Source organism: Cetorhinus maximus, chromosome 14 (assembly GCF_964194155.1).
Source record: "Cetorhinus maximus chromosome 14, sCetMax3.hap1.1, whole genome shotgun sequence".
Lineage (NCBI taxonomy): Eukaryota > Metazoa > Chordata > Chondrichthyes > Lamniformes > Cetorhinidae > Cetorhinus > Cetorhinus maximus.
This window is the reverse complement of record NC_135892.1, coordinates 57,246,982-57,272,255: the sequence shown is the minus strand read 5'-3', so window position 1 is coordinate 57,272,255 and position 25,274 is coordinate 57,246,982. Positions and strand designations below refer to the sequence as shown.

Sequence of the window (25,274 nt, the reverse complement as noted above, 5' to 3'; positions counted from 1 at the left end):
AAAAGATCCCTTCCTGGAATGGCAGGGAGCTCTGCCTGCTGTCCTGGTCAATATTTATCCCTTACCAACATCACCCAAAAAAAGCCCGGTCATTGTTGCATTGCTGTGTGTGGAGCTTACTGTGTGCAAGCTGGCTGCCACGTCTCCTCAATTAAAACAGTGAGTACTCAATCACTGCAAAGTGCTTTGGGATGTCCTGAGGTTGTGAAAGGCACTAATATAAAAACAAGTTCCTTCTTCTACAACAACAACTGTAAATAAAGATTTCTAAAATTAATAGATAGCTATTTTAATGCTGGTATATATTCATTTTATGAACATGGGTTACAGTCACATGCCTAAAATGAACCATTACTTCTCAAAACTTAATGTGATAATCTAGGGGTGTTAAGTAAAATGGCACTTTTTTTCTGCTTAAAGCCTATAAAACACCATTTTCCAGGATATGAGGGAGAGAAAGAGGACACATGGATACACAACACTGGGTTGCTCCATTTGCGCATGACATGCATTTCCACCAACAATCCTAGGTGTGGGCTGAGCATTTTAATATGTAAATGACACACAAGTGATGCTATCATTAAAACCTTCCATGATATTCTCCAGGAACTCCACTGAGCAGACAACTGCCTCAAAGACCAGCCAAGAAAATTAGGCATTAGAAGCAGAAATTAGTACTGCTACCTTAATCCTTAAGACACGCAGTAGCATGCAACTTCCTTCCTCCATTTGAAGAGATCATTGAATCCCAATTAGTAATTCTGCTTGTCTCACACTCAGGTCAGTTAAATGAAAATATAACTAGAGAAGAAAAAATGCTGGAAAAATTCAGCAGGTCAGGCAGCATCTGTGGAGAGAGAAACAGAGTTAACGTTTTAAGTCCGTATGACTCTTCTTCACACAGACTTGAAACGTTAACTCTGTATCTCTCTCCACAGATGCCGCCAGACCTACTGAATTTTTCAAACATTTTTTGTTTTTATTTCAGATTTCCAGCATCTGCAGTGCTTTGCTTTTATCTGAAAATATAACCAAGTTCAGCTAAGGTTAAGTCAGATGCTGGCAAAAGCCAGACTGATGATTTACTCTAGGGCAAGGCTGCACGGTGGGAGGTGGTATTGGTAGGGGAAAGGAGAGAGGAATTAGGGAAGTATCATGTTTGGGGCCTGTGTAATGTTAATTGCTTACACTGACCAATAACAATACTACATTGGTGTTCAGAAAAACATACAAACACAACTCTGCTGAGATCACTAAACACACCATTTACTCACTCCCACAAAAGATCTACATAATTCACTCATATCTTCAGCACTCTTTCACACTTGCACCTATTTTAATCTTCCATTTGATAGCTTCTTGATATCTTGCCCATATTTAACTGCAATAAATCACACTGAAATAAATCAAATTAACACACATAACTATAACTGAACCGATCACTAACACACAAATTAACACACATAACTATAACTGAACTGATCACTAACACACATGGAACAATTTAAACTTCAAAAAGATATGCATGAGGAACAGACACAACACCAATGTTTCTTCAAATCTGAGAAACATATTCATGAACTGGTGCAATATATTGATACATCCTAAATAAAAATGTAGAGCTCTGCTCATGAAATGAATTATCCTGCTCAAGTAAATCCCTGCTTAGGAACTATCCAAAACAAAATTTTATTTTGTACTATTCATAAATGTGATAGTATACATGCAAAAAATACAGGCCATCATCTCGAATAAATAGATCAAACCACTTTTTTAAAAAATCAGAAACAGAACTCAGCTAAAATTACTGAAGATGCATTTATTCATTTATTTACTAAAATGACATACACAGCTTTTTGACACTTAAAGGCTGGGTATAACACGTCCTTTACACTCTAAAGTTCCTATTTTTGAGCATGTCAGAAGAGTTATCCTTCATTGTACTAATTGCTGGTATGTTGTCAATTTTAAAATGCAAAACATGGGTTATTTGTGACAATGGCCCAGAATTTGCTAGGATGGGTCATTTTGTCATGCGTCCTGTTAGCTACACTTTTTCCCCTCACCTTTCAGCTTGAATTTTTTTGCCCTGTAAAGTTACTAGAAGTGTGAGCTGATAACAACATGAGGAGGGCAACGGGGCATCTATGTCCTTAGTGAACAACAGGACCAACAATCCATCTTCCTAACCAATGAAATTAAGGATTGAGAAATAAACAGAGAAATGACTGAGAAGAAAGGAAAACTAGAGTTTGTGAAGTAGAATCAAATCAGGTACAAAAAGAGAAATAAAAGAGGTATAGTAAGTTTGAATTAAGAGACAGAAGAAACGAGACAAGAAGGAAGAGCGAAAAAGAAATTTAACATTTTTAAAATCTCTAACAACAATGGACCTAGAAACTTCACAGTTTCAATTGTTCCTTTCTGGGTTAGACAGGTTGTTTGAAATTGCAGAAACATAAAATATCCTCAATAAAATAGTACTTGTGCTGTTAGTTACTAGCCCTATACTTCTGATGCAAGTTTAGTGGGTGATTAATACAAAATGCAGCAACTTCATGAAACTCCTGGGCATGTTGTTGGTGAGCTATCATTTTCGTGAAGCTAATAACAAAGCAGAACAAATCATTCAGCAACTTGTGGTGATTCAAAATTCACAGGGTATACCTTTCTTACCACAAGTTGCTGTGCAATGCCACTAAACTCACCATTACTTATATATATATATATAAAATCATATATAATTGATCACAAAGAACCTACTGTACAGAAAACAGGCCATTCAGCTCAACTTATCTACTGTGGTGTTTATACTCCACAGTAGCCTTCTCCAACTCTAATTATATTGTTTTCACTTTGCTGTCATGTCCTTCTATTCCCTCATCTCACATATTTGCATCAAGCCTGCTCTTCAATGAATCAACACTATCTACTTCAACCATTTCACATGATAGCAAGTCCCACATTCTTACCATTCTCTGTTAGTGGCAATCTTATATTTATACCCCTTGTTCTCGATTCACCACAAGTGGAAACAGTTTCCTAATATCCCACCATTTCAAAGCCATCATAATTTTAAAGACGTTTATAAGATTTCATTCTTCCAGAGAAAAGAGCTCCAGCCTGCTTAATCTTTTCTGATAGTTGTGTCCTCTCAATCCTGGTAATAGATTTTTCAATATTTTCTGCATTTTTTGCAGTGCTTCAATATACTTTTGGTATCATGGACACCAGAACTATTGCATATAAATTCAATATTATCTCCCTAATTTGGCATTCTATTCCTCTATAAGTGAACCCTAGTATTTTGTTTACCCTCTTTATGGTACTATGAACTTGTGTTGCTAGTTTTTTAATACTAAAAATCAAGAATTAGTTCCCTTTTCCTTAGCCTCAGATCTGATAAACTTGAAGACGTGTAGAGATTAGCCTATATAAAAATGTTACGCTGCAGTGGTGAATTGAGTACTGTGATTTTATGGCTACCCATCTCCTGACTACTCTAAACCTCCAGTAACCACCTTGCCCTGCTTCAGTGGTATTTCTCCAACTTAATTTTCCTGCAGCCTTTTCTCTTGGCCCCTAAAATTCATACCAAACTGAAGTCAACTTTTATATATTTTTTTTATATATACACCCTCTTTACCACCTGGTTGGTCTTTATGTCTTACAGATGTGGAAAGTCTCTGATTGTATCCCTGGTCTGTGCTACATTAACCAATTTCACCAGGGCTCTGGGGATGGTACAAAAGGCTTCAACAATCATGAGTGAGAGAATTCACAGTCCTGACCATCATCATCATTTTGCTGTAAATGTAAGCATGTGGTTCAGGCTCAAGTTCAATGTTGCATAGACTCTTCATGAGTCTACCAAGAACTAGTCACTTGAGTGCTATTTGTGAATATTGGAAGTAAGGTGTGTGTGTGGGGGTGGGGGGGGGGGGTTGTAATATCAAAAGTGTGAAAATATAGTATTTTAAAATTTTCTTTTGTACTAAACAATGATGTTACTATTTACTTACCTTATCATGTCCACTACTTCCTCCTTGAATAATCTCTGGTGCCATATATTCAATGGTACCACAAAATGAATATGTTCTTTCATTCTAAACAAAAGGAAGCATGAAAAATTACTGCATAAACCAATAAAATTTATACATAAATTTACTAAGGTTTAAAAGCTTACAATCACCTATGGCTCTAACAATCAGAAAATATAAATAATCAATATCATATCAATAAAAAATAAAACATCCTCAATCAATCAACAAGCAAAAAAGAATTACCTCAAAAGTGACAAACTCCTTGCTGAGTCCAAAGTCAGTCAAAACGACATGACCATCACCATCCAATAAAATATTTTCAAGCTTGATATCTCGATATATGATGCCAAGCTATCAATGAAAGGTATTAGTAGATAGTTTAATTTATATGGAAAATTTATTTAGGAAAACTAATCAACTGGTTAATGATGTCTATGGATTTTGACAATCCTCAGTGAAAACATGTCATGGCACAATGGATACAATAATTATATTGGCATTTTGGTTTTGCTCTGTGCAAACTGGAATCTTTATCACACTTACCTTATGGAGGTGTTCTAGTGCGAGCACAATCTCTCCTGCATAGATTCGAACTTCCTCTTCTGTGAAGTGTTCCCTTTGGTATAGATGTGTAAACAACTCACCACCATTTACATAGTCTGCAGAAAGAATTCAGACAACATTTGTAATGTAGCAAGACTTTTTTATGATGCAATATAACTTCATCAATATCTCAACAGCCAATAGGACTCATTGCAAAGATAATGACCTTGCCATAAATGCTCCTAATATGGACATAAATTTTCACCATGGCCCCACAATTGTAGAACACATAAAATATGAGCCACTACAATTCACAATGGGTTGTAATTGTGAAGAGAAGTTGAGAAACTGAAAGGAAAACATTCCAGATACCCTGTACCACAGAAAGATACACACATATTGTGGAATAACACTACAACAGCATGTATCAAAAAGGTTCAGATTGTAGCTTAGATCTGATTTCCTGCAAACATTCACAAGAATCTACTACTTCTCTTTACTGTAATATATATCACTTGGAGCTTTTAAATTACTTTTTGCCTCTTTAGATAATAACATGCACATTAAAACATTAAACTATGGTGTAAAACTAATGTACAGTATATAATATTTCATCCAACTCATCACTGGCACTAATTTCTCATAAATGCTGTGAAACCTGCTTGTTTAGTCAAAGATCTTGCTGGAAGATTGTTACACAGATGTAGGAAGGCCTCCTTAGCTTGTCCAAGTGGCCATCTTTTATGCATGAGTTTAGATGAGTGTTTCTGACCTATTTTATCATGGGTATCTCAAGCCCAATTCAGTCCTCAAAATATATTCTTTTCTGCAGGGATCATCTCTGTTAATCAATTATTTTTCCTCCTTATGCAGGGATGTAGAGACCAATTGTACCACAGCAATTATTTTGTTTCCTGTAGTAACAACAGGACCTGAATCTGGGATCTTTTTGTTTGCACCGTTTAAGGCTACATGTGAACAGTAGGGGGTTATGTAAACTTGTTACAGTGTAACTGAACACTCTTAACAATGGAAGGCACTGCAGTGCTGCAACTGGCAAAGAAATTTAATTATAGTGCAACAAATTTACATAGGAATTTATACTGGAAACTGCTTATGTCCACTTTTATTGTGGAAATATAAAAAGGAGGACAGTTGTATTACTTTAAAAGCATCCTGTACCAATTACCCCCATCTTCCAACCCCACTTCACCTGAAGGTGACAACATTTGGTCTTGAATCACTTTGTGTAATGCCCTTTGTGCAATGCCGTAGGAGACTGATTAGTATATAACTAATAAAGTGCTTTTCATAACCTCGACAGCCCTCCAACATAGATGACACTTTGGACTGCTGCTATGAATGCTATTTCTGGATTGATGTTGGCAGCTTCTGCGCTTGTACAGTAACGTTTTTTCCCTTGTTTTTTTCTCCTATTCCCTAACTTCTGCTTGTTAGTATGCTGATGATCCTAACAGGTTGACTCTCATCCTTCTCTTTTCCAGAGAAAAGAGCCCCCACCCTGTTCAGCCTTTCCAAACAGTATAACCTCTTGGTTCTGGTATTATTGTTGAAAATCTTCCCTGCACTTCCAACAGTATTATATTCTTTTCATAATTTAACAACCAGAACTGTGCACACTACTCTAAATATGGTCTGACCAAGGTTCTACGAAGTTTAACATAACTTCTCTGCTTTTGAATTCTAATTCTCTTGGATTGAATCCCAGTGCTTTGTTTGTACTTTTTATGCTTTGTTTACCAGGTTTACTATTTTTAATAATTTGTGAATCTGCATACCTTAACTCTCTTTCAAACTTTATCCCATTGAAACACTTACTTTATTTCTCCTACCAAAATTCACCACCTTACACTTATCTGTGTAGAAATTAATTTTCAATTTACATGTACACTCCACAAGTTTGTTACTGTCTTTTTATAGTTTGTCACAGTCTTCCTTAGTATTAACTATATGCACCAACACCATACCCCCTAACCAATTTTGGTCTCATCAGCAAATTTTAATTTTGTACTCCCAATTCCCAAGTCCAAATTGTAACTGGTGAACAATGGTGGTTCCAGCACTGACCATGTATAATACCACCTCCTACCTTCCGTCAATCTCAGAAATTCCCTTTAATTCCTAGAGCTCTGCTTTCTGTTTTGTAGCTAGTTTGTTTCAGCTGACAAATGGTGAATAATGGGGACAAATGTAAAGATATTGAACACACAAATCTTTGAAGGTGGCTGGACAATTTGATAAGGCTGTTAAAAAGCATACGTATCCTGGGCTTTATAAATAGACCTATACAGCACAAAAATTAGGAAGTTATGGTAAACCTTTAAAAATCACTGCTTAGGCCTTAGCTAAATTAGTGTGTCAAATTCTGGGAACCACACTTTAGGAAGGATATCAAGGCAATAGAGAGAGTGCAGAGGAGATGTACTTACTGATATGGAGAGAGCAGAGAAGACGATTTGAAATAATTGGCAAAAGAACCAGGGGAAGATGAGGAGAATGTTTTTATTTTAAACGCAGCTAATGGTTAGATCGGGAATGTATTACTGTACCTGAAAATATGGTGGAAGCAGGTTCAGTAGTAACTTTCAAAAGGAAATTAGATACATACACTTGAAAAGGAAAAAAGTTGCACAAATTTGGGGAAAGAGAAGAATGGAACTACTCAGATTGCTTTCAAAAAGCTGGCACAGACACAATGGGTAGAATGGCCTCTTGTGCTATTTCTATGATTCTGTTAGTTTTTGGTGGAAATTACACATTCTAACCAGCTATCGTTAAAATAGTTTTTTTTCTAATCTTGCTTTTATTTTTTCTGCAATTGTTTTAAGTTTTTGTGCTGTCATTACTGTCTCACTGACCAGTGGAAATGGCATTATTTACCCTTTAATAGTCCTTCATATGCTTAAAGGCCCATATCAAATTATCCCTTAATATTCTTAACTCAAGTGATGAGCCACAACTTTTCAAGAGTCTCAGTTCAATATTCAAAGTCTTAATTTAGTTTGGTTCTGCTTTTGGAAATGACACTTGGATTACATATTAGTGGGCAGGTTCATCTCTTTATCCTTGTACAAAAATCACATCAGGAAGTTTACAAAATACCATTTTTTCCAAAGGCCTTGCAGATTACTGAACTATGTAAAAATGCCCCAAATGTTATTTTGGTCCTGCAAGGACCAATCCAGTCTTTGTTGTTTTCCAAGTAATTGTATCTTAAATATCTTATTGTGTTTCTCTGCTTTGGTATACCTTATACCTGTAAATAACTATTTGTTTTATGGAAGTAAAAACCAGTTCCATTGTAGCATCATTATAACGAAGCTGCAAAGTCATAAGGCAGTACACTCTGTTTCCTAGCATAAATTCTGAACATTTAAATATACATTTTCTTATGCACTGTTTGGTTACTGCCTCCACCCCAGCATCATTCTTCAGCTGAGAAAGCAACCCGGTGACCCATTCATAATCTGCTGCAGAAGCAATGTCACCCTTGATTAGATTACTAAAAGGTGTGCAAAGGCCAACTGAAGAGGACTTGCATCTTAATTTCCCTTGTCTACTATTAAGCAGAATATCTCTGATTGAAGACATAGTCGAGAGTGAAAAAATACAAAATAGAGAATTGTGGGCAAAAACCCAATTCACATTTGTGAAATATACTGGAATATTAAGATATCACTTAACTGCTACAACATACACCATAGTGCTATCTTAAAACAAGGGGTGGGGAGGGAAAGAGAAATAAAAATGCACAAAAATGTTAACATTTTGTAAATGCTTTTAAAAAAGACAAAGGCCACAAAAACTATTACCTAGTATAAGATGAAGCTTGGTGTCTGTCTGGAAGGCATAGTGCAATGTGACCAGAAAAGGAGACTGTCGAATATGTTCTAACACCTGCCGTTCTGTCTTGATGTGCTCAGTTGTTTTTGCTTTTTGTACAATGGAGGCCTTCTTAAGCACTTTCATTGCATAGAGTTTGTTTGCATCGTGGCCACTGATTTTTCTGACCAGGAAAACTTTCCCATATGCTGCAAACGATAGCAAAGCAAAAAAGAATAAGATAATAATTATAAAGTATCATCGTTTTTCTCCTACTAGTCATTAAAGAACAATGGCCATCAATTACTCTATAACAGAGTAATAGATATTTAAGATTATCTTAAGGTCACAAAGTCTCAAGGCATGTTAGCTCTTTAAGATGCTGCACCATCAAACTAACCTCGTCACCATCACTCTTGAATGTGCAAGGTGGTGCATGACAATAATGTGTTTTCATTCTTCCTTCCTTATACATATCTGAAAAGCATTCTGTTCCCACTTTGTGCCTACACCCACTGATGAGACCAGGAACAAAGTATTGGGAGCTGCTCCAAGAATCGATATTCAAAGCTACTTTGCGACACAATGCAGTTATACCAGTAATTGTGCACTGTTGGGGTGCCAATATTTATTTTATCACAGATATTCAATGTTGACTTTTTGTGCAAAAAGTTTGTTGCACCTCAACAACACGGAATGCTAAATTAATTGTAATCCATACTGCTTGTACTGCGTTTACATTCTTAATTTGTGTGGGAGGAAATATAGTATGAAACCTATCCTGTAACAAACTAATTCCTTTATTTCACCAAAATGTTCCAATATCTGTGATCTAATGTACTATAGCTAATTAATACCTCAGCAATTCATTCAATGAGTATCTCATCCATGCACACCACAAGGATTCCTGCTCCTGATTGCTGTCCAGCAACTCCTGCTGGAAATGCATGTTTTGGACATGATGTCGCTATTATGTCTCCTTGAGGTCAAACAGCCTGTTAACAATCCCACATGAATAATGGCCAATTAGATAAAGTATTGTAGTGCACCTGGTGCCTACTGAACTGTTCCACAGGAAGAAGTCATTCTTTCAGTAAATATGGGCATTAACAGAATTTTTTTGGAGACTTTTATTCTGAAATTTATTGTTTAAAAACAAAAGCTATGTACTACAGAAATTTTATTTGCTGGTTAAACTGAGATAACTCAGCCGGGAACAATATAATTGGCCTTTGTGTCACTGGGTTAGGCAAGGAAAAAAATGCCAGAGTTATTCTCCGAAAACATTGCCAATGATCTCTGCAGGAACTGTCCCTGTGTTGATATCAGGTGAGGTTAGGATCCGGCTTGGCTATGACAATACTAAAATCAATTAGTCTTGTGGAAGAAAATTATTACAATGAATGCATGTTGTGCGATTTTTTTTTCTTCTGGCAGCAGTCCAAACAACTTGTTTACCAAGGGTGTGTTTGCACTGAGTCAAGTATACGCACCTGCACTCTGGTGGATAGGATATACATGTCTGAAGAAAGTAATTATACTTTTAACATGCTCTTCTCCACTCCCATTTTGTAAGTAATTTCTCCTTTTTGCTAACATTGTCTTACGATATGGCTATTTATACAAAATAAAAAGCTTGCTCCCAGACATCAGGCTCACGATTAAGCCAGATCATAGGAGGAGCTTAAGAAGATATTTTGTGCAATAGCATTTCAATGATCCATCTCTCCGACCCTCTGGTCAACTTTTTGGACGTTTACTTCTCAAACATTCAGCAGTAATAACTAATTGCAGTCAGTGTAGTGTAGTTGAATTTTAAAGGCAGGAGCTGATTAGAATTTTTTAAAAACATGATGCCACCACCAAACACATCTTCCCTTCCCCCCCTGGCGGCATTCTGTAGGGACCGTTCCCTCCGGGACTCCCTGGTCCACTCCTCCATCACCCCCCACACCTCAACCCCCTCCCACGGCACCTTCCCATGCAACCGCAGAAGGTGCAACACCCGCCCCTTTACTTCCCCCCTCCTCACCGTCCAAGGGCCCAAATACCCTTTCAAGTGAAGCAGCACTTCACTTGCATTTCCCTCAATTTAGTCTACTGCATTCGCTGCTCCCAATGCGGTCTCCTCTACATTGGAGAGACCAAACGCAGACTGGATGACCGCTTTGCGGAACACCTTTGGTCTGTCCGCAAGCATGACCCAGACCTCCCTGTTGCTTGCCATTTCAACACACCACCCTGCTGTCATGCCCACATGTCCGTCCTTGGGCTGCTGCAATGTTCCAGTGAAGCTCAATGCAAACTGGAGGAACAGCACCTCATCTTCCGGACTTAACATTAAGTTCAACAACTTCAGATCATGAACTCTCTCCTCCATCCCCACCCACTTTCCGATCCCTCTTTTCACAATAATTTATAATCTTTTTGATACATTTTTAAAAATATATATTTTTCTTCTCCCACCTATTTCCATTATTTTTAAATTTATTTCCATCCATTGCTTTATCTCCACCTTTTAGCCTATTTTGATCCCTTCCCCCCACCCCACCCCCACTAGGGCTATCTGTCACTTGCTCGTCCTGCTTTCTACCCTTAATGTCACAATTAGCACATTCCTTAGCTAATATCACCACGGTCAACACCCCTTTGTCCTTTTGTCTATGACATCTTTGGCAATCTCTTCTTTGCCTCCACCTATCACTGGCCCTCTATCCAGCTCTACCTGTCCTACCCCCCTCAATCAGCTTATATTTCACCTCATTTCTATTTTTTCTTAGTTCAGATGAAGAGTCATACGGACTCGAAACATTAACTGTATTCCTCTCCGCAGATGCCGTCAGACCTGCTGAGTTTTTCCAGCTATTTTTGTTTTTGTTAGCATTTTTTAAACTTTGGACTGAATTTTACCAGCCCTCTGGAATTGAACTGAAAGGCAGGATGGTTGGTAAAACGGTGGTGGAAGGCACCGGGAGGGGAGCCTGACATCTTCGTGCCACCTTGGAATTTTACCAGAGGGGGAAACCTCAGTGGAATGGCTGCCCAGTTAAGGGCCCACTTAAAAGACCACTTCCACTGGTATTATACCAATGTCAGGAGGTGCCACCACATAGGGAGATTGCCAGGGCCTCTCAGCAGTTCCTGGGTGGGGGTAAATAGGGGTCCTCCTTTATGCCAGTCCATGGCCCAGGGAACAGCTCCCTCCCAGCGCCATTGGTCAACATCACGGCTATGACACCACTGTTGAAGGTGCTCCTCCTCACCTACGATTGCCAAAGCCTGCCTGGCCCTGTCTCAATAAGCTTACCTTGTCTTCCCTCTCCTTGTTTCCTCTCCTTAATTGGACTGCTGTCCTGACAGCAGCCTTGCAATTCGCTGCCGTTGGTAAAATGCTGTCCCTGGGTCCTGCCATTGGCCGGCACAAGGCTAGCCCTTGCTTTCTGTCCTGGCGGTGGGACTTCTTCCCTAGTGGAAAAATTCAGCTCTTTATTTCCAGGCTGTAGACGGCCAGATTGAGAGGCAAACCAAGCCACAATCAGGGAGTGGACAGGAGAGTGGAGAGGGAGGAATCCTAAGATTTGGGGGGCGGGGGGGAGAGGTCAAAAGAAAGCAATCATAAGCCTCGTAGAGAGGCAGATAGGCAAGATTGGTAGGGTTGTGGGTGTGGTATTTGATGGGGTTTGAAGCAGGTTCTGTGCAAGGGCAGTTACTGCCTGTATTGAGTAGGCTTCCTTCAGCCACTGGGTGTCCTGGGGCCAAGAAAACTTAGCTGGTTGGATTAAATTTAAAATGGTGATTAAACATGAGGCAGGCAGTCCATTTTATGAAATATTTAAATTGTAAACCTGCCTCCTGGGAGTGGGTTGGTTGCCTAGCAACCCGTCTTGCCTCTGTCCAAACTGGAAGTCCACCGGTCAGAGTTGGGAATCAGGTTAGCATTTTAGCAAGTTTCTCAAAGTTTCACTAACATATGCTGAAAAAAAATCACTCTTTTAGGGCATAATTCTCATTCTTTTTATTTCAATGCTTTTCTTACTACATCTCCTCTTCCAAGATCTTTTGTTGAACTGGAGTTCAACAGGCACTGACACTACTTGCAACTTCACCCAAGCAGCATTAATTTTCACTTGCGAGATTCAACTACAAATGTCAACCACATCACAGTCAAGCCAGATCTTATCCTCACCTCACATCAACACATGGACAGATCCTACAGAGATCACTGGTAGTGATTAGGAGCACAAATCTGGCCAATTTTTCCTTGCCTAATCCAGTGGCACAAAAGGCTAATTAGATTGTTCCCTACTGAGATCAACTAAATCAATACAAAACATAGGTTAAACTTGGAATTTTATGACATTTGTGGCTTGCTGAACCATTTGCATTTTTTTTTAGTATAATGTCAAGAGATACAAAAAAACCTCATCCAAAACTCACCTCCTGTTCCCAGAACTTTTAGTAGCTCAAAGTTTTCTAATCCAACTCTTTCTCTGTGTCCAGTGAGGTTAGCTGCCAATTAAATTAAAAGTACAGGATGAAGATAGCAATATAGTGCACAGCAATGCAATCATTCACTTAAACACAGAAACCCAGCAGTAAGGTTGTTAAGCCATTTTTCACAAGGATGCCAAGATGGAAAACTCACACGCTGTAGTTGTATGGGCTGACACACATCATCCTCAGGATACTTTTTATGACCCAGGTTCTGGTATTTGTTTTTAAAAATATGAGTTTAAAAACTTTTATGGTGTCCATTGTGTGCAGATGCGATATTGAAACCAAAGAAGAGAGCCTGAACTCAATGTAATCAGGGAGTAGCTGGATGGTAGAGTTATCAGGAAGAGAGAAAATTAAGAATGACTTGAAAGAATAGAATAAGTAAACAGTTATGAAGGACTAAGTAACAGGTGGTAGGAAGGGGCCTACACAGTAAATAATATTACAAAATTGAAGGGACAGGGCAGAATTTTGCCCCCATCGGGGGGAGGGGGGCAGTGGAGTTCAGGGGTGGGTGTGTGTGCAGGCGCGCCTCCAATTGGTGCCCCCAGTCAGAGGCATGCTGCCATTTTACGTGGGCGGGCCAATTAGGGCCCGCCCAGCATGACGTCCGCCAGGAAGCGCTATATGCTTCCTGTACGGGTGGGGGAGGGAATTCCGAATGCCGAGTGCGCGGTCTAAAAGAGCGCATTCATCTCCCTGAGGCTAAGTGCTGCCTCAGGGAGATCGGCGCCAAATTCAAAAGTGTTAATAACAGAAAAATAAAACTTCCCTGACATGTCCCCTCCTGTGACACTGTCACATGAGTTGGGACATGTACATTACTTTTAATTAAATTTTAATTAAATTTTTAAAAACCTACATGAAACCTCATTGCGGGAGCCTTAAGGTTGGATGTGCAGGTCCTTTAACTAATACAATTACTTTTTAAATGGCCTCAATTGGCTGTTGACAGGTCGGCAGGTGCACAGCTGATTCGGCTGCGCCCCCGCCGACCTGAAAATTGAAATGACACAGGGTGACGTCGGGAGTTCCGCCCGACGTCATCCCGCGTCATTTTACGTGTCGGCGTGCAGGTCCCGCCCCTGCACGTCGACCGGGAAATCCTGCCCAGAGAGTAGCAGGAACATTTACAGTTTCCGCTTTGGGCACAATCAACGATCAGGGTGTAAACTGAATTTTAAAAAGTGTTTTCTCAGGTTTCTGCTCAATATCATTTGCATACCACCAAACAAAATCTGCTACACAAGGCAGCGCAGTTGGACAGTAATCTCAAATGTAATTTTAAAAAGAACTATCTTTTGATAAGTATTTCTTGATATATTTAAGAGTGGCAATTTTGTGTAGTTTGATTAATACAGCTGAGGTGAGTTTATGACAAAAATAAACATTTTTTATCAGTGTCAGTTCTCAACTGTGAGTAAGCCAATTTTTAAATTACTGAATATTATTTTTTTTAAATTATACAGAAACATTTGCTAGCTATGTTGGGGTACTGTTATGACCAATGAAGTTGGTAAAGCTGAGTTATTTAAAAATCCCAGAAGGAAACTTTAAACAACTGTCATAACCTATAATTTTAAGTGTTATGTTTGAGATGCAACTCAATTCAGGAATCAGACCACGAGCGGGGGGGATTCCCTATAAGTGAGAGTGCACTCTTTCACGCATGCACACAAAAGAGCGCACATCTCCCTGAGACTAAGTGCAGCCTCAGGGAGATCGCTTCGACTTTAAAAACTATTAAAAATAGAAAAAAGAAAAATCCCTTACATGTCTCCTCACATGAATTGGGACATGTTCATAATTTACAGAACAACTTTATTACAATTTTTAAAACCCTGCATAAAACCTCATCCCGCCACTGGATGAGGTTTCATGTTTTCTCTATTAGCTGCCGGGGCTCCTGGCCTGCCTGCCAACCTTAAGGTTGGACGGGCAGGTCCTTTAATTGGTTAAATGATCCTGTCAATGACCTCAAGTGGCCATTGACAGGTTGGCGTGCCCGCAGCTGATTTTGCTGTGCCCCCGCCTTTCTGAAAATTTAAATGGGGCGGGATGACATCGGGGGTTCCGCCTGACGTCACCGATGGCAAAGTTCTGCCCAATGTTTCCACTTAAGAAGTGTCTATAGTTCAACTCTGTTAGTAATAGTACAACTCGGCCACCCTACAACAAACTGGCGATGAGGATAAAACAGGATTGAACAGAAGAAATCAAGTTGAAAAGAAATTGGCACTGTACCTCACCCAGTGATTATAAGTAGCAAGCTCCATTAGAATTGAATAAGTTATCCTCTCTCAAAATGCTACAATTTGGGGGAATTGATCCTTTTGAACAAGCCACTGACGATTGGTCTCAATACATAGAGGGCCTCACGTTTTGTCCAAGCGAAGGAGATTACCGGGGGAAGGGAAGAGGCAAGCAATCCTCTTGGGCAGGATCTTCCGGTCGGCGAGCAGGGGCGGGGCCCGCTCGCTGATGCATAGAATGACACGGGGTGACGTTGGGAGTTTGGGGCGGGGCCCGCTCGCCGATGCATAGAATGACACGGGATGACATTGGGTGAAACTCCCGACGTCACCCTGCGTCATTTCCATTTTCAGGTCGGCGGGGGCGCAGCCGAGTTAGCTGTGTGTCCACCGACCTGTCAACGGCCTATTGAGGCCATTGAAAAGCTACTTAAGGTCATTAATGGGCCTGCCCGTCCAATCTTAAGGTTGGCGGGCAGGCCAGGAGCCCTGGCGGGCTTCGGGAAAAGCATGAAACTTCATCCACGGGCGGGATGAGGTTTCATGAGGGTATTTACATTTTTATCAAATCTTTAAATAAAAGTTATGTACATGTCCCAACTCATGTGACAGTGTCACATGAGGGGACATGTCAGGGAAATTTTTTTTTATCATTTGTATTAAAAATTTTAATTCCGAGCCGATCTCCCTGAGGCAGCACTTAGCCTCAGGGGGATCTGTGCGCTCTTGCGCACGCATGCACGAAAGAGCACACTCCCAGCTAAGGGAATTCCCCCCGCCCGCACAGGGAGCGCATAGCGCTTCCTGGCGGATGTCACGCTGGGCAGGCCTTAACTGGCCCGCCCACGTAAAATGGCAGCAGGAGGCATGCCTGCCTGCGCCCACTCCTGCACTTCCCCCCCAACGGGGGGAAAATTTTTCCCCTTAAGTACTTGTGGGAGCAAAACATACAGTTTGATTTGAAGTTTGATGACACCCGGTGCCCCAGATTCGAAGAATTGCGATGAATTGATTGATGGGCCTCGTGAAGGGTCACTTTCAACCCAAGCCCTCAGTCACGATGCAGAGGTTCAGGTTTAATTCATGAAATAGAGCCCCGGATGAGGCAACTGCAGGCTATGTGGCAAATCTGAAGCAGCTAATGGAACATTGTGGGTTTGGTACGACTCTGAACGACATGCTCAGAGATCGTTTAATGTGTGATGTGAAAGAGAACACTATTCAGGAAAGACTACTGTCCGAAGTGAATCTGGATTTCAGGAAGGTGCTAGAGATAGCGCTGGCCATGGAAAGTGCAGTAAGAGATTCACAAGCAATACAGGGTGCACAAAATGGCGCCACATCGGGCGGGAAACCTCAAGCAAAGTGGCGCGAAAAAGTGAGGCTCTGCTGAGAAGCTAGCCAAAGAATAAAGAAAAATAACTTAGCAGCGAGATCGAAGAATAATTTTAATAGAGGTGGAAACAATCAGTCTTTATGCAATTGGCAATTTAAAAAAGAAATCGAATGCTACTATTGTCACAGAAATGGACATATGATGAGGCAGTGCAAGGAAAGATTCAAGCAGGCTTGTAAACAAAAGAAGAAGCCCAATGAAATCTACATGTAGAAGAGCCTGAAACAACAAATTCTGACATTTACCCGTTGTTTAATCTGAAAGTTGGAAAGGCAGAACCAATATTTGTCAGTGAAAGTAAATGGCAAACCTGTTAAAATAGAAGTAGACACGGGAGCAGTAATTGGGGAACATGCCTTCAGATATTTGAATAATGGTAAACATCAATTAAGTTTAGAACAAACAGCTGCCAAGCTAAAAACATATCCGGTGAAGACATTCAAGTAAAAGGCATGAGCAGGGTAACTGTCCGTCATGGAAGCCAATTGGCTCAACTACCCTTGATTGTAGTAGGTGAAGGGCCAAGCCTCCTGGGGTGAAATTGGTTAAAGGAGATTAAGTTAGAATGGTCTGAAACTTTCCAGTTGAGAGCAAGTGGATTACCAGAGCTACTTAGACAGTACGCCACTGTCTTCAAGGACGAACTGGGGAAAATCCAGGGTCTGCAGGCCAAGATTTATGTGGATCCGGAAGCAACCCCTCGCTTCATGAAGGCGAGATCGTTGCCATACGCCCTGTGAGAAAAAGTCGACACTGAGCTGAACAGGCTAGAGAAACTGGGTGTTATACAACCTGTTCAGTTCTCAGAATGGGCAGCACCCATAGACCCTGTCCTTAAACCTGACCAAAGTGTCTGAATTTGTGGGGACCACAAACTGATGGTTAATAAAGTAGCCAAGCTGGACAGGCACCCCATTCCAAAAATTGAAGACCTGTATGCCAAGCTGGCAGAAGGGATAACGAACACAAAGCTTGACATGAGTCATGCTTATCAACAACTAGAATTGGATAATGCCTCCTGGGGATTTGTCACAATTAATACCCACAAAGGGTTGTACCAATATACACAATTGCCTTTCGGTGTCTTCTCAGCTTGTGTCATCTTTCAGAGAACAATGGAAAGCTTACTCCAGGGACTGCCCCAGGTTGTCGTCTATTTAGACGATGTATTGGTGACAGGATTCACTGAAAAAGAGCATTTGGCAAACTTCAAAGTCTTAAAACATTTCTTATAAGCTGGAGTGCATTTAAAAAAACAAAGAAAAGTGTATGTTCCAAGCGAGGGAGGTAATCTATATGGATCACCGGGTAGATTCACAAGGTCTCCACCTGGTTGAGAAAGTGAGAGCCACGAGAGAGGCACCCGCACCAAAGAACACCTCAGGGCTCAAATCATTCCTAGGAGTGATCAATTATTATGGGCAGTTCTTACCCAACTGGCCTACAGTGCTGGCTCCCCTGCATTCTCTACTCAAAAGAACCAACTTTGGTCTTGGGAGGCGCCCCAGAAAGAAGTTTCCATAAAGGTGAAAGAATTGTTTCACTCGTCCAATCTATTAGTGCATTATGATCAGACGAAAGACTTGGCGCTGACATGTGATGCATTGCCCTGCGGAGTGGGAGCAGTGCTATCTCATTGGATGGATGACGGCACAGAACAGCCAATAGGTTATGTATCAAGGACACTCACCACAGCGGAAAAGGGATACTCACAGATAGAAAAAGGACTATCCATCATCTTTGGTGTCAAGAAATTTCACCAGTACATACACGGCTGCCATTTTACAATAGTTTCAGACCACAAACCACTGCGAGGTTTGTTTAGCGAGGAAAAGGCTATACCACCCAAAGCTTCATCAAGAGTACAACAATGGGCCTTAATTCTGGCAGCATATGAATAAACTTTTCGTACATTAGGCCTGGCAATCAAATCGCAAACGCCGATGCCCTTAGTCATTTGCCTTTATAAGAAAATGATGAGGATGTGCCAGTCCCACAGGAACTTGTTTTACTGTTAAATTTCTTAGATTCCTCGCCGGTATGTGCTCGACAGATCAGAGACTGGACAAGTCGGGACCCAGTCCTATCTCAAGTCCGAGAACAAGTGCTACATAGTTGGTCACAGGAGCCCGTCCGTATCTGATGAAATGAAACCGTACTTCAACAGAAGACGTGAAATAACCAGTCAGGATGGCATCTTATTGTGGGGTGTACAAATAATAGTTCCTCCAAAGGGAAGGGAGCCTCTTTAAGTTGAACTCCACAGTACCCATCCAGGAATTTCCTGAATGAAGACCATAGCACGCAGCTATTTATGGTGGCCAGGGATGGATGGCGAAATAGAGAGTATGGTAAAGCATTGTGGGCAATGTCAGCAACTACAAAAGTTGTCAGTGACCACTCCATTACACCCATGGGAGTGGCCAGGTAAACCCTGGGTGCGGTTACACATTGCCTATGTTGGACCTTCCCTGGGAACAATGTTTCTGCTCATAGTTGATGCCCATTCAAAATGATTAGATGTATATGAGGTGAAGTCACCAACGCGGGAGCTACAATTGAGAAACTACATCAAGTTTTGCCATTCACGGACAAGCAGAAGTAGTCATTTCCGATAGCGGCATGGCACTTCCGAGTGCTGAGTTTCAACAGTTTATCAGCCTCATGTAAAAACTGCACTGTACCACCCTTCCTCAAACAGACTGACCGAAAGGGCGGTCCAAACATTCAAGGCAGGCATGAAAAAGCTAACTCGTGATTCCTTGGCAACCAAGTTAGCACGCTTTCTTTTTCATTACAAGACTACCCCTCACACAACAACAGGTGTCACACCTGCGGAGTTATTGTTGAAACACCGTCTCAGGATGAGATTGAGCTTAATAATGCTGAGTTTAGAGGGGAAGGTTGAAAGGAGTCAGAGAAGCCAGAAAACTAGACGTGACTAAACGCGAGAGGAAATTTACTGTGGGAGAGCCGGTATACGTGAAAAACTTCGGGGAAGGACCAAAGTGGTTACCAGGTGAAATAAGTGTGGTGACTGGACCTCTATCATACCGCGTGGAGGTGGAAGGCCAGATCATCCGTAAATATGTGGACCATTTAAAGGAAAAAAAGAGACAAATCATCAAGATATGGTTCCACCGGTGACCATGGCCGGGTCTGCGTTTCCTGTTGAAGATACTCATGTCTGATGATCCTGTAAGAGTTGAAGACACAGGACTGCAAGTGCCCACCAAAGCACCTGATGTTCAGGCAACTCTGGAAAAGGAGGCTCCTTACAAAGAATCTGAAGTTGTGGAGCTGCGACATACCACACATACTGAGAAACCACCTGAAAGACTGAACTTGTAAATTCCTTACCCAGCGTAAATATTATGTTGTCTTGAAAAACATGTACTTGTAAATATAGTATGATAGCCGAGTTAAAGGGAGAGGAATGTAGTAATTATGGTTTTTTTTTAAAAAGTGTGTAATGTACCTTTAAGAATAATACTTGTTAGGAAAGATCACATGATCTGTAGTAACCAATAGGGGAGTAGCACGCACTACCTCAGCAGTCAGTGTAAAGATAGAGTTGGAGTTGAAAGCACACCTGTAGTTGCTGTTGAGTATATCGTAAATAAACTTAACACTTCCACTCAAGAAGTGTCTGTAGTTCAACTCTTTTACTAATAGTACAACTCAGCCATCCTACAACACAGAGGAAACTCTCGATGATCAATTCATCCTGGGGATGCAGGTCAGCTATTTGATAGGGCAAGTTTCTAGCACAATGATTTTTGAACTAGGACAAGAAATTGCAAAAAGTCTTATTTGCGCTGGACGTAATTTACGATACATTCCGGAATCCTCTTACTGGCTTCTCGTGAATTATGCTAAAAAACAAACAGTACAACTGAGTTGAAACTCTCTCTCCCAGTGTCTTTAATATGTATAAAATCCCAAAATGTTTCACAAATAAGCATAAGGGAAAACAATTGCTGAGCCTCAATGAAAGAGTTTAAGAGGGTTGACTAAAAACTAGGTTGACGAGATGGTTTTTCAGGAGGTATTTAAAAAGTGCAGAAAAGAGTGGAAAGCAATGGTCCCTGTAGGCTGTGCGACTTCACGGCAAACCAAAACTCCCCGCACAGGATGCGCACTAATCGGTCTCTTCGTGAGCGCATATGCGCGGACGTACCAGAAAAATTAAAGGGGCTGCGCACTTAAATAAACCACCTGCTCATTCCAAAAAAATTAGAGGGAACATTAGTGGAGAGACAGAGATGGTTAGCCAGAGAGCTTCGAGGGTAAAATAAGACACCAAAAGTGCATGGCCAGAGCACAGGATGGGGTCAGTGGGGGAGGCCACAATCAGTCTTCCTGATACTTGACGTTGGACAAGCAAATGAACAGCACAGAGGCAGTCCCTGATAGAGAGGTAGAGCTCTGCATCATTAACATGCATGTTAATATTGACCTGTAAATGAGCGAAGACCAAGGGTGGGGGGAAGGAGGAAAAAAGAAGTCAATGTAGCAACATAATACCTACAGCTGCTTTTACGTACTTTCCATTGGCTGGTTTCAAAGCTGCACAGGCAGAGGAGCTTGGAAACAAATCTCCTGCCTGTGCACGTTTTTGGAGATGATGATTGCCAAGGCAATCTGAAAAACCAAAAGGGAAAATTTTTAAAAATATGTTGCTACACTTGTACATCAATTTTTTCTCAGGGATATGTTTTCTTCCTTAAGGTATTTACCTTAAGGAGAAAAACATATCTTTCAGGAAAAAAATGATGTACAAATGTAGCAACACAGGCTGCAGAATCCACCCATTTCAATCAGCAGTTTGCAGTTTTGCTTCACACAGATACAAATCATCATAATTTAAATAAGATTACCGAAATTTGTTAGTTCTCCATCAAGCAGTTAGGATGCCACTTAAAAAAGGAGTTCTGTCTTAGAGGTAGAAAAATCATCGTTGCTGCACCATTTCGCCATGCTTAAAATTATACTTGTGCAACCAGAGAAAAGAGCACCATGAGTCAATGATAATGGAGAAGTTTGCTGGACAGATTGACTTTGTCTCATCTAAAGATGGCAACATGATGGTGAAAGGCTTGAAAAAGAAACAAAATGGAGGAGAAAAGCAAAGAATGGAGAAACAATAACATTATTTAGTGAAACAACACAAGCGCATTTTGCACACAGTCCATTCCTGTTATAAAGTTGCTTTTCTGGTTGAAAAATAACAAAATTATCCAGTTGTTCAAATTAAGCAATGTTACTGAAACAGCATAAAACACCATAGGAATACCAAAAAGCACCAGGAAGCCAGTGAAGCAATTACTGAAATGCATGTTGTTGAAACATGATCACTGTATGAGCTATGCAATTTAAAATTCAGTCATTCTAAAAAAAAATACTCATTGTAGTTTTTCTTCTGATGATTGCACATTTATCCTTAAAATGACAAGCGCAGAGAAATAAAAAATATAATACTGCGGATGCTGGAAATCTGAACTAAAAACAGAAAATGTTGAAAACACTCAGCAGGTCTGGCAGCATCTGTGGGGAGAAACAGAGTTAACAGTTTAGGTTGATGAACCATTATCAGAACCAGGAAAAGTTAAGAGATTTGGATTTTGAGCAAGGACCGAGTCAGTGAAAGGGAGGAGGGTGGGAAAATAAATAAAAGAGAAGGTCTGTGATAGGGTGGAAGGTGGGAGAGCTTAAATAACAAAAGGGTTGATGGTGCAAGGCAAATGGGAGTAGCAACAGGACAAGTAAAGGGACAAAAGATATGAATGGCAGAATCATGTACAGCTGCTACGAAAACAAGAACAAAGAAAAACAAGGGAAAAACCAAAACCAGCAAAGAAAATGCAAGCAAAATGGGGGCAGAGATTACAATCTGAAATTTTTGAACTCTATGTTGAGACTGGAAGACTGTAGAGTGCCTCTTCATGATTCTGCTATCTATACTTCCTCATCTTTTGTTTCTTTACTTTCCCCATTAGCACTTCCTTTTGCCTTGCACCATCAACCCTTTTGACATTTAATCTCCAGCACCTTCCACCCTATGACAGACTTCCTCTTTTGTTCTTTTTTACAACCTCCTGTCTTTCCCTTTGAAACCTTTTACATTTCTAACTTTTCCCAGTTCTGATGAAAGGTCAAGGACCTGAAATATTATTTATGTTCCTTTCTCCACAAAAGGTCTTATTGAAACATAAGATTCTGAGAGAGTTTGACAGGGTAGATACTGAGAGAATGTTTGTCAGGGAATGTAGAACTAGGGGGCACAATTTCAAAATAAGGGAGAGGCTCCCATTTAAGATGGAAATGGGGAGGAATTTCTTCTCTCAGAGGGTTGTTAATTTTTGGAATTCTTTACCCTATACCAGTGGAGGCTGAGTCGTTAAACATATTCAAGGCTGAGTTAGACAGATTTTTGATCTACAAGGGAGTCAAGGGTTATGGGAGAATCAGAAAAGTGGAGTTAAGGCCACAATCAGATCAGCCATGATCTTATAGAATGGCGGAGCTGGCTCGATGGGCAAAATGGTCTGCTCCTGCTCCTATTTCTTATGTGCCTATCTCAGACCTGCTGAGTACTTCCTATCATTTTCTGCTTTTTGCGCAATGAAATGTTAGCTATTTCCTCAGTAATTGATTAGAATTGGAAACTATGACTGTGGTGCAAGGTTAGTTTCTGAACCTTCATCTGCTTGCTAGAACCTCTCATTCTCACTCCCACTAATAGAAGTATCCTGTAGAGCATAAACAATGTTTGTCAGTTAGCAACACAGATGCCAGGAGTTCCTCATTAACACCGTGAATGACTTTAAACCTTATACTGCCATATTAATTGATCTCAAGTCCATAGATATCATGCTGAAGCTGTACACCATCCTGTCAGGCTGCACCCGAAGCACTGCTTACAGTTACTGTTGCAGTCACAAAAGGGCGACATGGAAGTCAGAGTTACTGTAGACGAGGGCAGCAACACTGATCACCACATCAAGCAAGAAGAGTGACGTTATATTGTAAGCTTCATAGGCCTCAAAAAGAAATGGACCTGATAAAATAATTAACAAGACAGTTGAGGCTAGCACATAGGACTCAGTTAGCAAATAGCTGGTGATGGGCATACATTTGAGTTCATATTCAGAAGCATGACATGAAATAGAAGTGGCTCTCTTCATCCAAACCCAACTTGCAATCTCAAAATATAGCAATTAATAAATGAGACAGATCGGCAGTGTAGTGATTGCCTTCTTGTGACCTGGGGCAGCATTTTCCAGTTGGTGTGCGGGGGCGGGCCCTACATGCAGACGCATAAAATGACGCGTGATGACATCGGGCGTGCATTGCACGCCATCACAATATTTCATTCGGCAGGCACGTGCCAGAGTCAGCTGTGCGCCCGCCGAAATGCAAACGGCCTATTAAGATCATTAAGAAATCAATTGAGCCACTTGAGAACGCTGCCCATCCAACCTTAAGGTTGTCGAGCAGGCGGAAACCCCAAGCGGCCATCGCATTTTTCAGGAAACCTCATTCACGAGCGGGATGAGGTTTCCTGAAGCTTTTATTAAATAAATGAATTAATTTTCATAAATATAAAAACATGTCCTCACTCATGTGACACAGTCACATAAGGGGACATGTTTAAACAAATTTTTAAATCTTTTCTTTCATTATTTTAATATCCATTCAATCCGAGCTGCCTCAGGGAGGTTGCTGCGCTCTTTCACGCGCATGTGTGAAAGAGTGCTGGCCCCAACTCTCCCTCCTCCCCCCGCCCACACAGGTAGCACTGAGCGCTACTGGCCACGTATTACGCTGGGCGGACCTTACTTGGCCCATCTGCATAAAATGGCAGCACAGAGCCTATTGTGGGTGGCAATCAGTTCCGCACCCACCCCTGCCCGCTCCCGCCCACCATAGGAAAAATCTTGGCCTTTGTTCCAAATAGCAAAAAGTAACTAAACAGCACTTTTTTTCAAAAAAGGATTATGGGATTCAAGAGAACTTAGGAACATGGGAACAGGAGTAGGCCATTCAGCCCCTTCAGCATGTTCCACCTTCCATGGTTGATTGTGACCCAACATCATATACCCACCATTGCCCTATATCTCCTGAAACCTTTGGCTAATAGAAATCTAGAAATCTCAGATATAAAATCAACAATTGATCTAGCATCAAATGCTGTTTGCTGTTTCAGCCAACCCTTGCCTGAAAAGTTTTTCCTAATTTCACTCCTGAAAGGTCTGGCTCTAATATTTTGACTATGCTACCTAAACCTAGACTTCCCAACTAGCAGAAACAGTTTCTCCCAATCTGTTCCCCTTAATATTTTGAAAACTTCAATAAAATCACCCCATCACCTTCTAAATTCAAGTGTGCAATCCTAGTTTCTGTAATCCCTCCTTTGTAATTTAACATTTAGAGTCCAGGTATCAATCCGGTAAATCTATGCTGCATTCCCTCCAAGGCCAACAAATCCTTCCTAATGTGTGATGCACAGAACTGTTCACACTACTCTCAGTGTGGTCTGACCAGGTCTTTTTTATAAATGAAGCACTTCTATCCCCTTTTATTGTATCCCACCAGATATAAAGGCCAACATTCCAATAGCTTTTTTGATTGTTTCATGATATTTTAATGATCTGTGGACCTGAACCCCCAAGTCTTCACAGTAATTTATTAAAATCT

General features: G+C 40.8%; 1 protein-coding gene across 3 annotated transcripts in view; it reads right to left on the bottom strand.

The window, feature by feature from the left end:
• Window positions 1-25,274, bottom strand: part of LOC144689668 (ribosomal protein S6 kinase alpha-5-like) — a 92,670-nt gene that overhangs the window by 26,345 nt on the left and 41,051 nt on the right. For all 3 annotated transcript variants that reach the window (XM_078556936.1, XM_078556935.1, XM_078556934.1), the window contains 5 exons: window positions 12,867-12,938; window positions 8,420-8,638; window positions 4,587-4,702; window positions 4,287-4,394; window positions 4,023-4,106 (listed from right to left, as the gene is read on the bottom strand). In XM_078556936.1, the coding sequence (XP_078413062.1) occupies window positions 4,023-4,106; window positions 4,287-4,394; window positions 4,587-4,702; window positions 8,420-8,638; window positions 12,867-12,938 (599 nt within the window). The remainder of the gene's footprint in view (window positions 1-4,022; window positions 4,107-4,286; window positions 4,395-4,586; window positions 4,703-8,419; window positions 8,639-12,866; window positions 12,939-25,274) is intronic.